Source organism: Lacerta agilis, chromosome 2 (assembly GCF_009819535.1).
Source record: "Lacerta agilis isolate rLacAgi1 chromosome 2, rLacAgi1.pri, whole genome shotgun sequence".
Lineage (NCBI taxonomy): Eukaryota > Metazoa > Chordata > Lepidosauria > Squamata > Lacertidae > Lacerta > Lacerta agilis.
The window spans coordinates 84,627,671-84,650,546 of record NC_046313.1 but is presented as its reverse complement, the minus strand read 5'-3'; the positions used below and the strand labels follow the sequence as shown (position 1 = coordinate 84,650,546).

The 22,876-nt window shown below is 44.2% G+C and overlaps 1 protein-coding gene across 1 annotated transcript; it reads right to left on the bottom strand.

Annotated features, from left to right (window-relative positions):
* Positions 1-18,759: 18,759 nt before the first annotated feature.
* On the bottom strand, positions 18,760-22,638 carry LOC117042326 (uncharacterized protein K02A2.6-like). The gene has a single exon (XM_033141873.1). It carries the CDS (start codon positions 22,636-22,638, stop codon positions 18,760-18,762), a length of 3,879 nt encoding a protein of 1,292 aa, XP_032997764.1.
* Positions 22,639-22,876: the final 238 nt, after the last annotated feature.

The window sequence follows — 22,876 nt, the reverse complement described above, 5'->3', positions numbered from 1 at the left end:
GGAATATCACTTGTGGTTTAATGGTGAATTTTGGATACAATGGAGATATAAAAGATTTGTATTATTATAAAAGATGCAGGAGGAAATGATTAACAATAGGACCCACAAAGGGGAGGAGGGAAGTCCAGGAGATTCATTGGAATCTTGTTTTTATATTGTTTGTGGGACATGTGATTATAAATATTTAATCTGAATATTAATCTGAATTTTTTTATAACAACAACTGATTTTGAACTATAGAGCCTTAAATGGCTCAGGACTGCAATATTTCAAGGACCACCTCTCTCCATATGAACCTGCCCAGACCACGAGATCATCTTCTGAGACCCTTCTTTGTATGCCCATGAGAGGTCCAGAGGGTGGCAACAGAAGAATGGGCCTTTTCTGCATTGGCCCCTCCGTTTGTGGAATGCTCTCTTCTTGGAGGCTCATGTGATGCCTTCTTCATAAACCTTTAGGAGCCAGGTGTAAATGTTCCTCTTCAACTGGGCCTTTGGCTGATCAACATCCTATATACTTTTAAATGTGTTTGTGGGGGTGAGGGGTCTTGTTTTGTTCTGTTCTTGTTTTTATTCTGTATTTTTATATTGTATTTTTATGCTGTGAATTGCCTTAAGATCTTCGGTTGAAGGCTGTATACAAATTATAATGATGATAATGATTATAATAATCATATACTTAAAACAAAACAAAACAAAACAAGGAGTGCTCTGGAATACTACATTTAGCTGCATGTCTCGTTTTTCATGGAGTAGATCTTTTAGAGACTTCGAGCCTACACTCAATGTTCTGTCTGTCCGGAGCACAAACAATCTTTAACTTGAGACTGGAACTGCTCAACCGAAAATTGGAGATATTGAACTGTCATATGTCAAAAAAGTTATATCCCACAGAGGAGACTGTACAGGAAATGGCTGCATTGGAGGAGAGCCTTGGCACAGAACTGAAGGGACTGATTGAACAACAGGATGAAAAGGTATGGCTACTCCGGAGTAATGGATCGTCCCTTGGGGGTGGCAGACCCAGGACGGAGAAAATTGTTATAACTAACTCCCGAGGTGAGAGCTTGGGAGTGAAGGTGAGAACTTTATGTTTATATCTACAAATAGAAGAAGAATGTGATGATGAACCGGAGAGGCTGGGGGAAAAGGTGCGCACCCTGATGTTCTATGCAAGGACTACTTTGGACTTAGTCTGGATCTGTGGTTATGTAAAGAAAAAGGACACTTCGAGGAGCAGCTCTGGAGCAAGACGACCAAAGAAAATGGACAGAAGGGGGATAGGGTGAATGATATTAAGGTATAAAGGAAAAGATTGCTTTATGGTAACCTGAAACCGGTGTGTCAAGACTTTAAGTTTTTAGAGAAAGAAAAGAGGTATTCTAAATTTTTGTTACTAACAGCAGTTATAGTGAATGAAGATATTTGTTATGATTTATTTTGAAAATAAGTGGATAAGAACCAGAATCTTGTATGGAATTAATATTAAGCTATAACATGATCTGATCTATGTTAAGTTAAGAATGGGAAAATATTGTTTATTATGAAACAAGATTTGTTAAAAGGAAGCTTTTGATTTTAATTTTTAGATATTTGGATTTTTAAGATTAAGATGGTATAAGATGTTATGAAAGTAATATTTGGGATTGGAACCGAAGGTGAAAAGGCAGGGGAAGTCTGTACCAAGATTCGACCAAGAATTTTTTTTTACAGCATAAGAAGAAGAATTATTGGTATTTGTGTATTTGTTTATTTCTAGTTGGGGGTGGGTTAATGTGGGTGTTATATTTGTATGTTGTTTGTTGTAAAACCAATAAATTCTTATTAAAAAAAACAAAAAACAAACAATCTTTAAAAAAACCGACGTTCCAACTGAAAATGTATCAGGCTCCACGAGGTTCCCCTGCACATTCAATATTTACCTGTTGTTTGTCCCCATCCAGGCAATAAAGTTGGAGAGGAGGCAGCAACAATAAAGTGGGGGAAGGGATGGGAGACTGCTGCTAAGACTGCTCCTGCCACAGGGATGCCAAAGGGAGAGGAAGCAGATGCCCACACTGTGGCCAAGTGCGCCCATTTAAAACCTATTGATTCTAACACGTCCTGACACCTGGCCATTTGAAGAGCAAGGAGGCTGTGTAAGTGGCTTGCGCATCAAAACATTCAAACTAGATTATTTGTTCTGCAGCTTGTCTCCTCTGCAGTGACGCAGAACCTTGGGAGTGTCATAGCCTAGCTTTTCCTGTAGAAGAAGAAGAAGAAGAGTTTGGATTTGATATCCCGCTTTATCACTACCCGAAGGAGTCTCAAAAGCGGCTAACATTCTCCTTTCCCTTCCTCCCCCACAACAAACACTCTGTGAGGTGAGTGGGGCTGAGAGACTTCAGAGAAGTGTGACTAGCCCAAGGTCACCCAGCAGCTGCATGTGGAGGAGCGGAGACGCGAACCCGGTTCCCCAGATTACGAGTCTACCACTCTTAACCACAACACCACACTGTATGAAGGTTAGGGCTGGGGGAGCAGCAAGTTGACCTTTTCCTTGTGTCAAGAGCATCTGCAAACAGATAAGCTTCCTGCATATGAGGAACTTGGCGCAGGTGCTGCAGCATTTTCCAACCTGGATTCCTCTTCTCTTCTACTATGAGCCATCCTGATGCACAATTGGTGCTCAGAGAGGCACAGCATTAGTCTTGCCAAACATCCTTTGCCTCTACGTGTGCCTTTCGAATAATAAGTGGGAGCTACTAGAAATCCACAGGCAGCATGCCTCAGTGCTGGTGGCTGCTGTCATCTCTCAGTGGATTAGTCACAGCTAATTTGCCAGAACTTAGAAGCTGCAAAGGGGATTGGTGCATGCTGGAAATAAGTCAGAAATTGATACCTCCGTGTTACATTGTCATTGTGCACGTTATATTGTAAATGTGCAACTGCCTGCATTTCTTCAACATCCAAAGAGCACACATGGTGCAAAGGGGTGCGTTTTTAGCATGGCCTCTTTACATAAACCATGCACATTTGGAGTTTTTAGGACACCTTAAGCCAAAGACTCATATTATTTTCACTTTTATTCACACATCTGTATTGCTGGGGGAGGTAACAGTGCTAGAGGTTTGTAGCTTCACTGCTTTTGCATTCTCAGAACTGTTACAGCTCATAGCAGCATCAAGATAAATTAGCTTTTTGAACATAATAGATCAGTGGTGTTTTGTTTTGTTTTTAAAAGCTATTTTTATTAGTCTGACCAAACTGTGGGAGGCAGTGGAAGACAGGAGTGCCTGTGGGGTCAGGAAGAGTTGGACACGACTAAACAACAACAACAACAATTTTTATTAAAGCATGAGAAACAAACAAAAAACAACATACAGAAGTAAAAATCAAGCACCAAGCATTTTTTAAAAATAAAAATAAAAAATAAAGAAAAAGTTGAAAAGCAAAACTCTTACTCCACAAGAACATCCAACTCTTCTACTTTCCATAAATCAACCTTTTTTTTTAGTCTTCAAACCCAGATATCACAAGCTCATTTTCTTTTTCATGCAAAAATGAGTTTTCAATCATTAATAAATGTTAACAATGATTTTTCTCTAATTAAACACGTCAAGCAATTGTTTTTGAATATTCAAACTTAAGGGAACTCTTCCTGCATTTATGGCAGAACCTCAGTGGTTGTTCTAGACTGCACACAGTCAGTTCCCATGATGTACTAGAAAGGTTTATTAGGCATTGTGATTGTCCCACGAGAGTGTGTGCTACCACTGTGCGACATCCAACTTCTGTGGTTGAACATTGCTGGAGAAGATTGGTAGTGATGAGCGGGTTTTCTTCCAGAGAATTTTGTCCATTACTGATCACATACACATAACAAACTGGAGCAACCAGCTCAAATCGCATCACACCTTGAGCTTCTCAGGTAAACTGAAAGGAGAGCAAAAGCTTGATTACCTAGTTTCCCACAAGGTGAGGGGAAGCAGACTTAGCTAAGCTTGGCAGGACAGCTTATTCTATGATATTAACCCTTTCATGCATTAATTAGGCTTAAGAATGTTGGCAATATGAGGCTGCTTATCCCACAACACCAGCTACAGCCAGTGTAGCCAGTGCTTGGAGATGGCCACACTTTCCAACCTCCTTTTAACTTTGTAAAAGAAAAAGAATGCCATGCACATAAAGCTGAATGCGCACAAGTTGTGACCTTACTGTAATAGATAACTCCTCCCATTTCTGGTCTTACCACAGCAGGTGACGTTACTAGCTTTTAAGAAGCACAATGTTGTCATCTGGTTTTCATAATGAATAAGCTAACTGATCTCTTGAAGCAGCAGTTAACAGATATCAGGTAGCCTTAAAGAGACACCTGCAATTATTGAACCAGCTAGGATTAACATTTCAGAGTGAAGTCTACTCTCTTCAGCAGTAGACATTGCATTTACTATTGAGGAACTTAAGAAGAAAGAATTGGTATTTTCATGGGTTTCCGGAAACATCTGTTTAGCTAATTTGATTACTGATTACTGCATTGAATGCACTTTAGTAGAAGGTAGAATTGGATTGGCTGCAGAGCATAGACATGATATTGAGGCTAAAGATTGTACATGCCCTGTCAAGTTGCAGGAGTACAATTCCCACCATCCCTTACCACTCGCCCACAGTTAGAGAGTTAAAAAACCTATAGGCCTTGTTTCACTCAGTTCCTCATGAGCTGCTGTGTAGGAAAAACTGAGAGACAGGCAGACTTTCTCATATACAGCAGACTTCCTGAGTGTCTGTTAGCTGTCCAATCTACAATTCCCACATTTGCTTCTTAGCAGAGTGTAAGAGTTTTTTATTATTATTATTTGCATTTTGCAAGTCTCTCATTCTTTATCCTGGGGCGCCAGAATGACAAGTTCAGACAAGGAATGTAAAAGCAGCAAACTTGGCAGAAAATGAGAGCATTTTCCTTATTGATCTGTTGTAATGTATTTCCCCCCCGCCTGTTAAACACAATTGCCTCATTGGGAGTTTCTGTCTTCCGAATGAGAGATGCAGTTTAATTAGCACCCCCTGCTAGAGTGCCATGTAAATTATCTTTTGGCAGGATTGGAAGACATGCAAGGCAGCGTATATACTGAAATCAACTGGAAGAATAACCCACATCACAAACAGAGAGAGTGCTGAAGAAGTCTGGGCCAGTTTGTGGGTCAGTCTGCTTTGCTGGATTATCTTTGTTGTTTAGTCAATTAGTCGTGTCCGACTCTTCGTGACCCCATGGACCAGAGCATGCCAGGCACTCCTGTCTTCCACTGCCTCCTGGAGTTTCGTCAAATTCATATTGGTCACTTCTATAACACTGTCCAACCACCTCATCCTCTGTCGTCCCCTTCTCCTTGTGCCCTCCATCTTTCCCAACATCAGGGTCTTTTCCAGGGAGTCTTCTCTTCTCATGAGGTGGCCAAAGTATTTGAGCCTCAGCTTCAGGATCTGTCCTTCCAGTGAGCACTCAGGGTTGATTTCCTTCAGAATGGATAGGTTTGATCTTTTTGCAGTGCATGGGACTCTCAAGAATCTCCTCCAGCACCACAATTCAAAAGCATCAATTCTCCAGCGATCAGCCTTCTTTGTGGTCCAGCTCTCACTTCCATACATCACTACTGGGAAAACCATAGCTTTAACTATACGGATCTTTGTTGACAAGGTTATGTCTCTGCTTTTTGAGATGCTGTCTAGGTTTATCATCACTTTTCTCCCAAGAAGCAGGTGTCTTTTAATTTTGTGACTCCTGTCACCACCTGCCGTGTTCATGGAGCCCAAGAAGGTAAAATCTGTCACTGCTTCCATTTCTTCCCCTTCTGTTTGCCAGGAGGTGATGGGAACACAGAGAGTGTTTTGTGAGTTTGCTTAGAGTGCCGAAAGGAGGACTGCAGGAAAGAGATTTTCTCAGCATCGAATTCTTGTCATAAGAAACTTGGCAGGAGAGGTGGAGATGGGCAAAATGAGAGATGCCCAGTTCTTCCACAACACCACCTGAAGGCTGGTTTTTGGCTTTCCCAGGCATGAAGGTATATATAAGGTTTTATTTGTGGGTGGTGTTTTTGCCTGAACAACCATAGAATTTCTGACGCTGGTTGGTTTCTGTTTGTTTTCTGTCTCCTCGCCACCTGCACCTCCAGCACAATCAGTTGGCCTTAGCCCCTCAGTATGTTCTCTTAATTTTGCCCCTCCAAACCCTTGAGCCCTTCTAATAGCTCACCTGGAGTTCATTCGTGACATCTGACATTTATTGTAGAATTACCAGTGTGCTGGGCACTGTACATGCTAGAGAATTTTGTATCTAGTTCCTGCAACTTAGAAAGGACAAAGATGAGCAAAAAAGAAAGAAAGAAAGAAAGAAAGAAAGAAAACGGTTTGGATTAGACAATGGAAGGAAGGATGGGGGTGAAAAGCACAGGAAGCAGGCGGCACAGAATGAGAAGGGGCAGGCTCTGCAGCAGAAGAGGGTTTTCAATGAGAAAAATGTGTGATGTGGCATAAAAGTTGCAGGCTGTGGAACTGAGTCAGAGTACGTAACAGGTTCTATGGATAAAGTTGCTGGCACCATGGCTAGACCACAGGCACCCCCTATTTGTCATGCTTAGGCTACCTGCTCAGCCTGCCCCACCCAATGCTGCCTCCATGGACAAACATAAGCAAACAGCAAACACTGCTGCCTTCCCAACTGGTTCCAACACTCAGAAATCCCATTCATTCAAAAATGAATAGAGACTTCTGTGTCAACAACCATTGCAGGAGTAGCTCCGGCATTGTTGACAAGTTATTAATGTATGTATTAAGAGATTGTTGCTGCATAAATAAGAGCAATAAGTCTGGGGAGCTGAGAGTTTGTCCCTACCTTGCAGTAATTTATTATCCTATTATCACTCCTTGCAAACCGCCTGCGCTCAGCACTTCCTCCCTTGTAGCTGGCTCTGAAATACTGCAGCACTTTTGCAAAGCTTAACCAATGGCAATAAACTGCTGCGTGCACTAACATGGAATTAAAGCCTTTATTTTGGGTGATTTATGTTAGCCACACATATGACAGGGGAGGCAATAAAAATCACCATCAGCTTGATTTTATTTTCTTCTCCTTCCGTAACACTTGCAGTTATTAGCTAGCATATTAAATAGGAGACTTTATGATTTGGGGATTCACACACAAACAAAAATCCCACCAACAACCTAATAAAAACTGATAATCTAAATAACTGTCAAAGTTATTACAGCCAACGTTTAAGTCAACAACAGGCTGTTTAATTGGCCAGAAGCTTATTGTTGCTTCACATCTGGGGTAATGAGGAGGTGGTTGTTGGGTATGCCAGTTGTTGTTACCAAAGGAATGAATACAAAGGAAGGTCAGCAACCCAAATGGAAATGAGGAAAACGTGGTGCAACATTTCCAGCCCCAAAAAAGGCACCAGTCAAAATACCTTAACTAGAAGGAAAATGTGAAGATAGGGATACAGATTAAAATAGTACTTCCCTACCTGAAGTACTTTGGCCACCTCATGAGAAGAGAAGACTCCCTAGAAAAGACCCTGATGTTGGGAAAGATGGAGGGCACAAGGAGAAGGGGATGACAGAGGATGAGATGGTTGGACAATGTTCTCAAAGCGACTAGCATGAGTTTGGCCAAACTGCGGGAGGCAGTGGAGGATAGGGGTGCCTGGCGTGCTCTGGTCCATGGGGTCACGAAGAGTTGGACACGACTGAACGACTGAACAACAACAACAACAACAACCTGAAGCACTGGATCCAGTTCTGGGTGCCACAGTTTATTGATAAGCTGGAACAAGAAGTTAAAGACTCTGGAAACCAAGACTTATGAGGAAACCAAGCCTTATGACTCTTGGGGCCCCTTTGAATTTTACAATTCTATGATTCCATTATTCTAAAAGACATTTCCTTGGAGCAGGAAAAGCTGTAATCAGGAACTTCAGCTGGCTATACCACATTTATCATTAGCCATAGAAGTGTAAGCATTAAACCTGAAATTTTATTGCCTTCACGCTACATGGGCTCAGTATGTGCTGGTATTCCACAGTGATCAGGAATCACAGCAAGGGTTGCACTAACCATTTCATTGAGCCCTATTAGCCCTGTCTTCCCTTTGTGTTGCTAATGTTCCCTCTGCTAGATAGCAGGTTCCTTGCAGTCAGGCAGAAGGAAAGCCAGAGAGGGAGACAGGAAGGGGAGGTTTATCATCCAAGTGCTGCCCTCCCAAGGCGTTCTGCTTGAATTGTTGGTTGTACTGGAATAAGGATTGTCACATGATGAAGCTTAAAAAAACCCCAACTGCCTGTAGTCTGTAACATTGATGGAGATGCCTTTGCGGGGCAGGGATTGGGTACAAATCACTAATTCTGTAGAGCAGAGATTGGGAACCTGTGTTCTTCCAGATGTTATTGGACTAAAACTTTTACCAGCCAGAGCCAGAAAAGTCAGTTATTAGAGATGATGGAAGATGGACTATACCAACATCAGAAGGGTCCTAGATCCCCCACCTCTGATTCTGAATACCAGTTGCTGGAAACCACAGGAGGAGATAATGCTGTTGCGTTTAGTGAATATTTCTGAATTATTTGTAAAGAAACACAAAGATGGCTTGCTTAAGCCACGCAGTCTAAGCTTGGAGCATTCAGCTTAGACCTCCTTTAGTGGTAGAGTTCACATGGTAGAAGGAGAGAGAAAACAAAGAGTTTGGTATCCCTTGTTCACAATGTGAGGGGGTGTGACCTAGCTAAGCATGACAGGACAGCTTACTCTATGGTCTTAACCCCTTCCTGCATTAATTAGAGTTAAGCATGTTGCCTAATAATAATAATAATAATAATAATAATAATAATAATAAACTTTATTCGCATAGCCAGCAGCCATTGCGACAAAAGATACACAATGTACAGTTAAAAACAATAGTGGATAAAAAGATCGATCAAATGGTTATGATTGTCGTTCAAATAGTGGCCCTTAATCTGATTGCACCCTCAATAAATCTAGCAACATTTGTTGTTGTCAGTTCATTTTGATCACATAAGAGAAAGAACAATGTATTCGCAGGTGGACGGCCTGGGATAGTGAGTAAGAGTGGAGTAATAAATTCGGACCTCAAATCTTTATAGAGGGAGCCTGACAGGAGGACATGATCCACTGCTTCCAAGTTGGTTATATGAGGCCGATTTACCACTCATTTACAGGGTGAGTAAATGCAGCATATATCCTAAAGCAAGGAAGCTGACAGGTCTACTCTCCAAATTATGGCATTATTTTTTACATACCACCCTCCTCAACATGGTAGCACCACACTGTCCAACCAAGAAGCAAACCACCCTTCCTGGATTTTGTCAAAATCTTCCTTAAAGAATGAAGTAATAATTTGAAAAGCCATTATTATTATTATTATTATTATTATTATTATTATTAGCCATTATTATTTTAGCCATTGATTATATTTTAGTTCAGTCCTGCATTTTATATAATTTCAGCAAACTTCATCTTTGAAAAAGTGTGCATCTACAGATGAACAACCTGGAATCCTTGAATATTTCATCCTGGTGTTCTCTGACCAATCTCCCCCTATTTTACATACCGTATTTTTCCATGTATAAGACACTCCCATGTATAAGACACCCTCTATTTTGGGGGACTCCAAATTAAGAAAATACCCCCTCAGCACTGCCTGTGTATAAGACAAGCCCCAATTTTAAACCTAATTTTTTGGTAAAAATAACAAACAAACCCTAGTCTTATACATGGAAAAATACGGTACATACCATTTTGAGTTTGTCTTCCTCTGCAGGTGTAAACTGTTATCACCACACATGAGAAAGAGGAAGGTCAGAAGAATGTGAGGGCTCTCTAATGAAGGTAGCAGCTTTAGTAATCAGAGCAAGTAGCTATTTGTTTCATCAGTGATGAAATTCACTTTTCATAACACTTGCTTTGATATATGGATGTGTTTTATGCTGTGGAGATATAGCTGAATGCCATGAAGGACAGCAGTCAGGGCTTCAGGCATTTGGCTGTGAGCCTTGAAAGAAGACAAAGAAGCTTTAATGAAAGTACAAGCAAACTTGGAGGGGAGGGGAATCACTAGTCCACTCTCTAGGCCAGGGGTCAGGAACCTTCGGCTCTCCAGATGTTTCGGACTACAATTCCCATCATCCCTGACCACTGGTCCTGTTAGCTAGGGATCATGGGAGTTGTAGGCCAAAACATCTGGAGAGCCGAAGGTTGCCTATGCCTGCTCTAGGCCATTGGCTTGAATCCAGTGTTGCACTAAATACATTGGCACTTTGGGGAAGGAGGGAGAGATATAAAACTAGTAAGTAAGTAAGTAGGTAGATAGATAGGTAAGTAAGTAAGTGCAAGGATTTTCACTTGTGCAATAGAATTTTCTCTCCCTGTCCTCTCCATATGAACCCTTTAAATCTGTTCTGGGTTTTCCTCAACCCCCTAGAGCAGATTTGGGAAGTGTGTTGGGTACATGCTAAAGGGCAGGGGGCGGCTTGTTGTGCAAATGGAAACCATGCACTGACAGAATGGATGCTTAGCACAGCATTGTTTAAAAGCTATCTGTGAGGTTTGGAGCTTTCAGGGTTAAAAAGCTCAACAGTACGCCCCTCCCACAGGGAAGTGGATGTATCATACATCCGGGTATCTGCTGTATGCAATGTCTTTTTCACATTTGACTGAACCAGAGCGGTGATGTCGTCCAAATCTCCGGGAGAAGCTCTGTGAAGTATATGCTTGTAAATAAAGCGTGCTTACTTTGAAACAACCCAGACGTTGTGGAATTTATTGCTGGCACAAGGCACACATACCGTTGCGCAAGAAGAAGAAGTTTGAAAAACTCTGCAAAAGCACTGGAGAAGCAGGAAAACACAGAGGAAGCGTAGCTGGACACATTTTCCAAGTGCTAAACTGGTTTTGAGGCTTTTCCAGTTAAAACCAAAAGCCCAACACTATCATTATCATTATTTAGTTCACGTATAAGGTCTTCTAACTGCTTCAAGAAACATATTATTTAACTGTTGTTATTTCATTTGGGTTTAGGATGTCGCACTGTACCTAACCTTTGTAGGTTAGGCTGAGAGATGTCTTACCGAAGCCCATCCAGTGAGCAGGGATTCACGTGTCCTTGACCAAATCCAACTTTTTGTTTTTTGTTTTCCAGTTCTTAGCATTTCTTCCATCACTTTCAGCTGCTCCTCCTTAACATAATCCAAATATCTGCTGCACCAGTACTGAAATACTTCACATGGGACGCACCAACAGCTCCACCTGTGCAGTAGCATAAAACCTGATCATATGCTGGCACTAGAGGCAGATATGCCAGCAAAAATGTTTAGGATTGAAAATGGAAATTTGTTCTCTGGAGTGTCTGGAGAGGCTAAAAACTTTTTAACAAAACCTCCGAGCTATTCTTCTTCCAGCCTCAACATCTTCCAAAAGGATCATTTCATAAAGATGCTTTGCAGAGGAGCATCTGTTATGCAGGGTTGCTTCAATAAACTCTGCCATAATTCAGGCTGCAAATGTTTTTCATTTACTGGGTAGGCTACTAGTGCACCAGACAGTAGCATAAATCCTGCTATCATTTTGCATAGCAGGGCAAATGAATTCCTCTTGCTTTGCAAATTAGCTTAAAGATGGGAGGTATCAGTAATTGATATTTATTGATACTTATTTATCAAGCCCTCCCAGAATGTTGACTGCATATTACTATGCAAATCTCGCACTTAAGGAACGGCAATTATATTTCATAATTATTTCATTTACCTCCTTCATATTCAGAGAAACCTTATCAGATAGAATCCCCCCTTCTTTTAATGCAGAAGAAAAACTCACATGGTATTACACCTTACATCTCAACCCCACAGCTCTGCGTTATTACATACGAAACTCTGAGAGGAAGGAGTGGTGATTATTGTCCTTCCAGAAATAGTACTAATTGTGAAGAGTTGTCACAATAGGGGGGCAATTAATATTATTCTTGATACTGAAATGGCAGCTATTTTTGAAACTGTTTATAAGCATTAATTAAGAAAACGAGCAAATATCCTAAATTAACCAAAGAGTCTTTCTTGAGACACGAGGCATAGACATCTGGTAATCATCAAGCTCATGGTTCTTTCAAAGCCTTGGAAAATAAATTGCTCCTTAGTCTGAAGAGACCCTAATTGTTCTGGAGCTACCAAAGCTAGATTAAGGGACCCATAGCCTGGTGCACAGTTGCCTTTTTAGGTAGGACATCAGAATTATAGGTTTGGGTATCTACCTAACTGGCAAAGAGTTCCCTGGTCCTGAAGTGTCTCCACCCACCTAGGCTGGCCATTGGTTCACCTCAACAGGAAAGGCTATAAAAGCTTCCTGCCATGGCTTGGTCATTGGGCATCTGTACTGACTCTGGCTTGTTCCAGCCTTTTGCTTGGTCTCTGGCTCTGGCCGTTCCTGACTCCACCCCTGGCTCCTGCCCTCATTCCAATGGTTCCGTTCTGATACTTGAAGAGACAAGCAGCAATGTAAAGGATTGGAAATGTTATTCCAGAATTCTAAGTTGAGGGATGAAGTGTTTTACTTGTATCACAAACCTGCCAGTTCCTGTCCACTTGGAGTGTTGACAGATCCACTGTTCCTAGTGAAAGCTGTGATTGTACAGAAGGTCTTTATTCTGTAGTAAGCATAGGGCTTAAAACCAGAATAGGTACCGTTGCCAGCCATATCTGCAGAAATAGTAGCTTTACGGTCATGATTTATGCTTTTGCAGAGCTCCTGCTCATTTTAATAGGGCTTGCTCGGGAAAGCATCCTGTTGGATTGTACCCTTAGGTTGTAAACAGTCCACTTTGCTCACTATATAGCTAGTAAACACGGTACCTATTTTTATTTCTGCTGGAAATTGTACCCGTACAATGTTCAGTGTCCAAATACAACCTTGTTCAAATACCTTCTTGAACGAATTTGCGTGCTCTGTTTAAAGAGTTATACAGAAACAGATGATTGCTGGAATGGGAAATGCAGTGGGTTGTTTCCTAGAAGAATGCTTTAGGAAACTTAAGCATTTATATCCCAGCTTGCCACTGGGATATAAGGAGGAGCCAGCCGACCTCAGCTAAAAGCCAGGTATTTGGTGTCACCTGCCCCATGCTGTGTGCAATGCTCTTCCAGCAGAGATTCAGCAGGTGTTCTTGCTTTTGACTTTCATCACCATCGTCTATTTCCACAACACTGCAGTGCTCATGGAAGGACAATTACATTGCTACACTATTCAAGAACTATCCCATAAGTATCCAGATTGGGAGCGGTTTCTTAAGGGATTGTTTTGAGAGATGTACTCAAGTGCAGATACCCAAGCATAAAAAGCATATGCTGCCCATCTACTATGTATTTATGAATTTAGGATACACTCCCCTTTAAATACTATTGTTATGGGATGGTTTAACACAGTTGAGGCATTATAAAAACGTTCATTACTCCCAAAGTAATGTTTTTGTTTTTTTTTAAAAAAGAAGCCTTTGGCATGCTTGATGAAATCGATGAGACTTAAGTGCACACTTAAGTTCTTCAGATTTTATCGATTTCTATGGAACCTTGGTTAACCTTTTATCTTCTGGATCATTGTGCTCAAGCTTTTGGGTTACATTAAAAGTTTAAGTCCTATTGGGCTTACTGAACTTCTAATCAGTATTTTTAAATGACAGTACTTCGAACAGCAATTTGGTCCTGCCTTTCTCCACTCTGTGTTTAAGGTGGCTAACAATACTAAAGTTAAGGGCATCTTCTTCACACAGGTTGACCATCATCACAAAGGGTACCTTGACAGGTTCCCCAAAGCCACAGGGAATTCCAGCCCCCACCTGCTTCAGAGTGCAAAGTCTATTATTGACTTTCTTCCATGTGAAATCTGACACTGATGACAAAAGCTCCTGTAGAGCATTTACAGTTGATCTTTCACACATCACTAAAGCCATTTCCCAACAGCCTTACTTCTTTGCCTAGCTGGATTTATGACATGCTGCAAGCTATGTTTGCCTGTATCATAAGTGCTACATTTGGATGATGAAAAGCTAAAGTGGGTGGAGTGTCATTAATTGGTCTGAGCAAGTTGTTTACATGGGTATGGAACCATGTCCACAATCATCTTGGACACACATTGTTACATATTGACCCAGATCATTGCAGAGACAGGGTGTGGGGAAGGAATGCTGAGTGCTATCAAAGGGGGGGGTCGTACCTTGGTGGCCACAATTCTCAGGCAGGAAAGGCTAAGGCAGGGGTGAAGAACCTATGTCACTCTAGATCGGGGCTGGGGAACCTTCAGCCCTCCAGATGTTGTTGAACCCCAATTTGTGGAATATTCAAAGGGCAGTCAAACCAACAATGCATGTTTGCTAGATTGGCACATGACGGAAGCTGAAGCTCACAGAGTTTTCCTGTAAGTTTGCTAGAGATAACTCTGAGAGCCACTCCCCCTGTGCCCTGACAGGGGGAGGGCGCAGCCACATATAATATCCTCACCTGTCTGGGCACTTCCTCTCTGCTCCGTTGCCTCTTCATCTCATCACCAAGCCAGAAATATGAAGAACAATTTGTTCCATCTGAGCTCCAGTGCTCAGACTCGATCTTAAGCTAGACTTAAGCATGTCTTTGTAACTGAATTACCATTTTAAGCCCGCCTGAACAAAGCTGCTGTATCTGATATTCTGCAACAGAAGCTCTGAGTGAGTAAATGTTATTTTTACCTTTTACAAGACTGTGTGTATGATTGTTGATTTAAGGGGAAGAATCGGGGAAAATACCAGGAGAATCCAGTCTGCCTTCAAGAATCCTAAATTAATTAAACTAAAAGGTTAAAACTAGCATATCTAAGCTTCCGTTTAAGCTGCAAAGGGATGCCTTCTGCTGAACTCACAAACACAAGGAAGAAAGGATAATATCTAACAAATGTATCCTCTCTTAGCATCTATACACATCCCTACACAACTCTCATTAGTCCCAGCCAGGACAGCCAATGATGGGAGTTGTGGCTCAGAAATATCTGGAGGGCCAACATTTCCCCAGCCCTGATCTAGAGGTTGCTGGGCCACAGCTTCTATCTTCCCTGACCATTGGCCATGTTGACTGGGGCTGATGGAAGGTGGAAGTCTAACATCATCTGGAGGAACACAGATTCACCACTCCTTGTTAAGTCAAGATGGAAGAATCCGATGAACTTGGGGTGATGTTTCCAGTTTTTTCTTATAATTCTCTTCCACACGGGCTGTGTCGCAAGGCATAAAAAATTCAAAGGCTGAATAGTAAATTCCCTTCTGAGCTGTCCCTAGAAAGGTCATCCGTTGCATAAATGCTTACCACTCCAGATCTGCCAGTCCGTCACCAGTCCCCGTCCCCCCCATCCCTCACCCCATCACCGCATCTAACTCACATTGACCGGATGCTGTTTTCAGCCAAAGCACATAAAGCCTCCTATGAAATTTTAATGAGCATGGATCACTGAGGAGAAGAAGACGAGGAGGAAGAAAAAGGAATAAACTTGATGAATGTGTCCCTTTCCAGCTGATGCAGTTTAAAGTGGAAAAGGTTTGTATGTTTTCATGCTGGAGTGCTACTGGAGATCTCCTCCACGCCTCGGTGTTCATCATAGCAAGCATAGGCAGAGGCAAGGCAAACACAGCTACTATGAATGAGCCCTCGGGCACGGGGAGATTGCTTGTCGCTTGCTTGTAGCCAGCAAATGACCTCAGATGGAGCAGTTCTCCTGTGTGTGTTTTGTCACTGAATCTGATGTGAAAACCTCAGGCATTCTAAGAGCAGAAGTGAGGACCTCATCAAAGAGGTACTGGCCATTGTGCTGCAGAGAGGGACAGGGGTGGAATTCCAATTCACATTCAGTTCACACTTATGGGCAAACCTACGTGATTTCTGAAACAATATGGGAACCACGCAGCCATCCTTCAAAATTTGCACTTCTCCAAATGTCTGTGTTGCAGTTTCTCCAGCCAAGGAACGGGTCCCCACGTTTATGCAGTAGGGCAAAGGGTGTGTAAAAATGCACATATTGGTGGAAATAACATACAACAATGCATTCAGGGAAATGGCTTTGCACAAATGTGGAAAAGTTGGGCAAAATCACATAGAAAAATGCATATTATTAGGAGAACTCTGCCTTGAAGTGCTGATGGATTCTCATGAGGCAAATAAAACAAAATGGCAAACTGATGCGGAAATGTGGAGAATGGAAGAATGGAAGAGAAGGCTTTGGTGGTGATACTTCTGAACACCAGTTGCTGTTGTGCTTGGGTCCTGCTTGCGGTTTCCCCACAGGCATATGGTTGGCCATACTGAGAACAGGATGCTGGACTAAATGGCCCATTGGCCTGATCCAGCAGGCTTTTCTTATGTTCTCAAGACAAACTAAACTTGACAGATTTGCCCATAGCTGTGGTTCATCCTGTATTACTCAGCTGCCACACTGCACTGCTTCTCAAACTTCTGATAGCCAAGATCACACTTTCCCTGAATTAAAACTGGAGGTCCACCTATCACATGGCAAAAGTTTTGCTTTTGGAGTCCAAAAGCCAGGTGGTGGCATCTTCTTCCTTGGAGGGTTTTAAGCAAAGGTTGGGTGGCCATCTGTCAGGCATGATTTAGTTGAGATTTCTGCATTGCAGGGGGTTGGCCCTAGACGACTCTCAGGGTCCCTTCCAACTTTACCATTCTATGATACTATAGGAAGTTGTTTTACACCCAGTATGACTATTTGACCCATCTTCCACAGTATTGTCTACACTGACTAGCAGTAGCACTCCAAGATTTCAGATGGTGGACATCCCCAGCCCTACCTAGAGATGCCAAAGATTGAACCCAGGACCTAATGCATGCAAAGCAGATGCTCCACCATTGAGCTATCGCCCTTCCTTCTAAAAGAGGACCCATCTCCTCTCTCTGCATAGGTCTCTGATCTGGGCATACTTTTCCATTTTTATTTAGGTAGACAATCTCCATTGATTGTTAGGCGTGGCCTCAGGAAGTGACAGAGGTGGGGGAGGCCCAGATCTTTTGCACCATTTTCTGGATCTCCTGCCTCTCTCGCTCTCTTTTTAAAAACTTAACAAAAATATATGTGTTTTTTTAATTCTTTGCTTACAGGGCAGAGGGCATATCTATCTATCATCTATCTATCTATCTATCTTCATCATCATCATCATCATCTAATATAGCATATGCACTGTGGTTAGGTACACGGTATCATCATCATCATAATATATTTTCACCTGTTGTTTTGATGACCAAAGTTGTGGGCCAGCAGCTGGGGAAAGCTGCAAGCTGTAGAAAATCACAAAGAGCAGGAAGGGCAAAATAACCAGTGAGAAAAAGTGAAGAGGAAGAACTGACTTTGAAACATCAAAGAACTAATGAACAACTTGACCCAGCACTTTTCTGCTGCTAAATATGCTTGGCGCTGCTCATACACTCCATGCAGAATCCTATTCTCGTCAACACTGGCCTCCCAAGTGAGATGAAGACAGTTGCCCTTTGGGGGCCTGGCATTATAATGCGCTTGTAATTAAAACATGAGTCGAATGATAATGTGGCAAACGTGGCCCACTGATCAAAAAGTTGTGGGGGTTTTTTGGGGAGTAATATGCCAAAAGTGCATTTTCCTTGCCCTCTTCACCCTGGTTCAACCTATTTCTAGGCAATTGGCATTTGTATTTCAGAGAGAAGGAAGAGAGATCTCAGATCAATAGGTCTGCAATCTCTGTGCCAAATTATGGATGATGAATATGGAAAAATGCAAAATGAAACACCCCAAGCTGTTGATGGATAAGGTAGTGTGTTTACTGAGCTGCTAATGTGAGTGATACTAGCAGTTCTAGTATCGTTTCCAGAGAGGTGGCTGTGTCAGTCCATTTCACAGCAAAAACATCAAAGGGTTGTATCCAACTAAATTCTGCTCAGAGCACACCCACTGAAATTGATGGAGGTAAGCTGGTTATGTCCCTTATTTTCGATACAACCCAAAGAGTTTCAGGGTATCCTAAAAATTTATACATTTGTTATAGTATAAGATTTTGTGGACCTCTTCCTATAAATCACAAGCCTAACTTGACATTAAGTGCCATATAAATTAATAAAGACTAAACTATGGCTTTGGAAGGGGGCCAGTGCTGAGAATCTTGGGAGGACTATGCCCTACTTTGCCCAACAGAGAAGCAGGTAACCCATGCCAGGGCAATGAAATCTCCATTTGCTCCCTGGCTGTTCCTGCAGCTGCAAGGGAGCCTTCATTCACTCTCAATGAGACTACATTCACACCATACATTTATAGCACTATGATATGACTTTAAGGAGTCATGCCTTCCCCCAAAGAATTATGGGAGCTGTAGTTTGTTAACTGAGAGTTACTAGGAGGTCATGTTCCCTTCACAGAGCTACAATTCACAGAGTGGTTTTGTTACATACTCAGCTGGAACAAGAGGCAGAGGCTGTGTAGGTTCCAAAAGTCCTTTATTATTGAAAACAGAACTAGACTTCAAGAACAGCCATGTTGCCTGTGAGCCTGCCCGAGCCAGACTGACTAGCTGCTGCTAAACTCTGTTAGTTAACTTGTTTCCTATAGGAGTGTTCACCCACCAAGCTCGTCTGTAATTGGCTAGGTCGCACCAGGAGGCGGACCCTGTAAGGTGGTTGAACAGCTCCTATTGGTTCCCATACACAACACCCCTCCCCCCAAATTCCAAACATTATGAACAAATAAAATCTTTAAGGTGTGTTGGACGTTTACGTTCTCTTTGGGACCATCGCAGTTCCGGGGTCTGCACCTGCGACTGAGGAACATCTCCAAGTCCCTGTTTGCTGATTGGTGCCATCAACCGAGGCGGCTCTGCAGGTGTTGCCGGTTGCGGGGCTGCTGTGGGCACCGGCCCAGGATCGCACTGTTGAGGTGTCTCAGTTGGCGGCACACCCTCCGTTTCCCCACTTGTCCCAGTTGCCAAGTCACCAGCTGCGTCTGTTGCACTACCCTGTGGTTCCTCTGGCCGTACTGGGTCGGGAGATGACCGGGGTCTGATCTGGTCGAGGTGTCTTTTCCAAACCAGTCCACCCTCCAGCCTCACCTCATAGGAAACCGGCCCTGTACAACGCTCAATGGTGCCTGGTACCCAACCTGGTCCAAACCCATAGTTCCGAACATATACAGGATCCCCTGGGGCAAATCCCTTAGGTGCTTTCCGCTCCACGGTGTGTGGTCGCTGCTCTAAGGCCCTGTCGGGATGTATGCGATCCAGGAGAGTAGTGAGCCTCCTTCCCATAAGCAACTCAGCTGGGCTATGGCCAGTGGTTGCACTTGGGGTGACGTGTTGAGCCAACAAAAACTCTGATAAACGGAGGGTCCAGTCTCCCTGTATTATACGCCTGAGCGCATCTTTAGTTGTGCGAACCATACGTTCTGCTTGGCCATTGGTGGCTGGATGAAAGGGAGCTGACCTGATGTGGCGGATTCCATTCTTAGACACAAACTCTTGGAATTCCGCTGAAGTGAAAGCTGTTCCATTGTCACTCACCAGGGTGTCAGGCAAGCCGTGTGTGGCAAATAACTTCCTGAGTGAGTTTATAGTCGCCCTACTGGACATGGTGGAGGTCGGTGTCACCTTGAGCCACTTGGAATGGGAATCCACCACGATGAGGAACAGTTGGCCCTGGAAGGGCCCTGCATAATCTATGTGCACCCTGGACCATGGGGACCGTGTGGATTCCCAGGACTGAACTGGTGCCTTGGGGGGATCCGGCCGCGACACTTGGCAGGGTTCACAATGTTTAACCCACCCTTCAATCTCGGCATCTATGCCCGGCCACCAGACGTAACTCCGGGCCAGTGCCTTCATCCAGACTATTCCCGGATGGGACACGTGCAAACCTTCTAAGACCTTTCTCCTAAGTGAGGGGGGAACTATGACTCGGCTACCCCACAGTATACACCCCCTGTGTGACGACAACTCGTCTTTGCGAGCTGTGAAGCTTGAGAATTCCGGTCCTGGCTTTTCAGGCCAACCCCTCCCCACCCACTCTGCAACACGAGCCAACAACCTGTCTTTCGCTGTTGCAGCAGCCACGTCTTTCACATGTAGGGGTTGGTCAGGTAAGTCCTCCAGTTGCATTATCTGGTGAGCCGGAGCAGGATCTGGACCATTCTCGGGCAGCGGTAAGCGGCTGAGAGCATCAGCGTGCCCCATGGCTTTTCCGGGTCGGTGCTCTAAGGAATATTGATAGCCGGCCAAGAAAATGGACCAACGCAGAACCCGAGGGGAGAGCATCTGAGGCGTCTGGCGATCGGGGGCAAGGAGTCCCAAGAGAGGCTTATGGTCCGTCACGATAGTGAAGGGCCGGCCATAAAGGAAGTCATGAATTTTTTTTACTCCTTTAACCACTGCCAGACCCTCCTTATCAATCTGGGAGTAATTGCGTTCTGCTGGTGTGAGGGTTTGGGAGAAGTACGCCACTGGGACTTCTCTTCCGTCCGATAGTTGGTGGCCCAGAACCGCGCCCACCCCGTACGGGGAAGCGTCGCACGCCAACACCACTGGGAGATTTTCATCAAAATGCATCAACACCGAATTAGAGATAAGCAATTCTTTGACCCCTTGGAAAGATTTTGCCTGTCGTGGGCCCCACACCCAACATGCTTTTTTGTCCAAAAGCCTGTGCAAGGGCTCGGCCACTGCCGCCTTGTGTGGCAGGAACGCATGGTAGAAATTGAGGAGTCCCAAAAAAGCTTGCAATTCTGCCTTGTTCTTAGGGGCGGGGGCATCACAAATGGCACGCACCTTGTCCTCGGTTGGATGGAGGCCGTCTGCATCCACTCGGAACCCCAAGAAGTCCACGCTGTTCACTCCCAATAGGCACTTTTTCTGTTTGACCTTAAGTCCTGCCGCCTGGAAGCGTTGTAGCACTGTCCTTAAGCTAGCGGCGAAGTCCTCCCTCGACGGCGCAGCGATCAACACATCATCGAAGAACGGCGTGACTCCAGGGATGCCTTTAAGAAGATGGTCCATTAGACTCTGGAATACTCCTGGAGCCACGCTGATTCCAAACTGCAGACGTTTAACTCTGAAGGCGCCCTTATGGGTAACTATTGTTTGGGCGTCAGCTGTGGCCTCATCCACGGGTAGCTGCTGGTACGCTTGTGCCAAGTCCAGCTTTCCGAAGACCTTGGCCCCAGCCAGGTTGGCCAATACATGGCTAACTATTGGAACCGGGTAGGCATGGTCCTGCAGGGCCCGGTTCAGGGTGCACTTGTAGTCACCACAAATGCGGACTGAGCCATCAGGTTTAACCGGGGTGACAATTGGGGTTTCCCATGAGCCCGATGTAACCGGCTCTAAAACTCCCTGTGCCACTAAACGGTCCAGTTCCTCCTCAATTTTGGGTTTGAGCGCAAACGGAACTCTGCGAGCCTTGACCCTAATGGGTTGCACCATGGGATTGATCTGTAGGGAGATCGGGGGTCCCTTGTAAAGGCCTAAGGTTCCGTCAAAAACTGATGGAAACTCCTGGCAGATTGACTCAAATCCTGTCCCAGGTGAAATTTGATTTAGTCCTGACACGCTTAAGCCTAACGGGCCAAACCACGCCAAACCCAAAAGGCTGGTAAAGGGCCCCTTAGTTATGATGAGGTCCAATTTCTTAATGTGATTCTTAAACTGAACCTTGAAAGTGCCCATACCCCTTAGCTGAATTATATTTCTCTGGAAGTCTCGTAACACCACAGTGGCTGGTCGGAGAGGTGGGGGCCGTTTGGGAAAAAGCTCTCTAAATGTCTTGTCCGATATTATGGAATACGATGAGCCGGTATCCAGCTCCATATTGCACGGCTTTCCCTCGATTCTAACTTGCACCCTAAGCTTATTAGATCCCAGGGATGGAAACTGATATACCCTGTCTGAAGAGATTGACTGCAACTCCACCTCTTCGAGGGCCTCGTGCACGCGTCGTCTGGGTCGTATTCCTGCGTTCTTGGAACGGCAGACACGCATGATGTGCCCGGCTTTGCCACAGCCTCGACATGTGACGTCACGGAACCTGCATGTCTTACGATCATGGTTCTCTCCACAACTGGCACAGGTGCTGTGGGGGTTGGACTGATGCTGGTTCGACTTGCGCGCAGCTTGGGAGCGGCGGTTGCGGTCGGGTTGGCCTAGGGTTCGGTGGACATCCTCGGGGGAATTGCCAGAAGATGAACGGTCTCGCTGAACACGATGGGTCCCCCCTTCTGCTCGGGAAATTGGGGCCCTTCCGTGGGCATTATCCTTCTCGGAAGCCATGGCCATGTTCATGGCTGTGGCCATCGTGATGTCATCTTTCGCCAGCAGCTTGCGGCGGAGATGGCTGTCTCGCACGCCAACGATGAACCTTTCCAACAGACGCTCCTCCAGGTTAGTGAATTGACAATACATCGCAATTTCCCTGAGAGCAGCAATATACTCATTTACTGACTCGTGCGCTTGTTGCTCTCTGTGGGCAAAATCGTAACGGCGGTGGTTCTTTGACGGCTGGGGTGCAAGGTGCCCTGTCATTGCCTTTGTTAGCTCATCGAAAGAGCAGTCCTCAATGTTCTTAGGTGCCATCAAACCCTCCAGTAAGGTGATGGCAGAACTTCCCAGCACGGTGAGAAGCACATCTACTTTATCAATTTCCCTAGTAAACCCTTGAAGCCGAACATAGCTCTTTATTCGGCGGAGCCATTGAGGCCATTGCTCGGGGTGGCTCAAGTCAAAGTCTGGTGGTGGCCTAGTCAGCCCAGCGGCCATTTTCGTACCTTGAGCTGTCGCTTGTGTGGTGGTGGTCGATTCCGAAGGAGCTGCT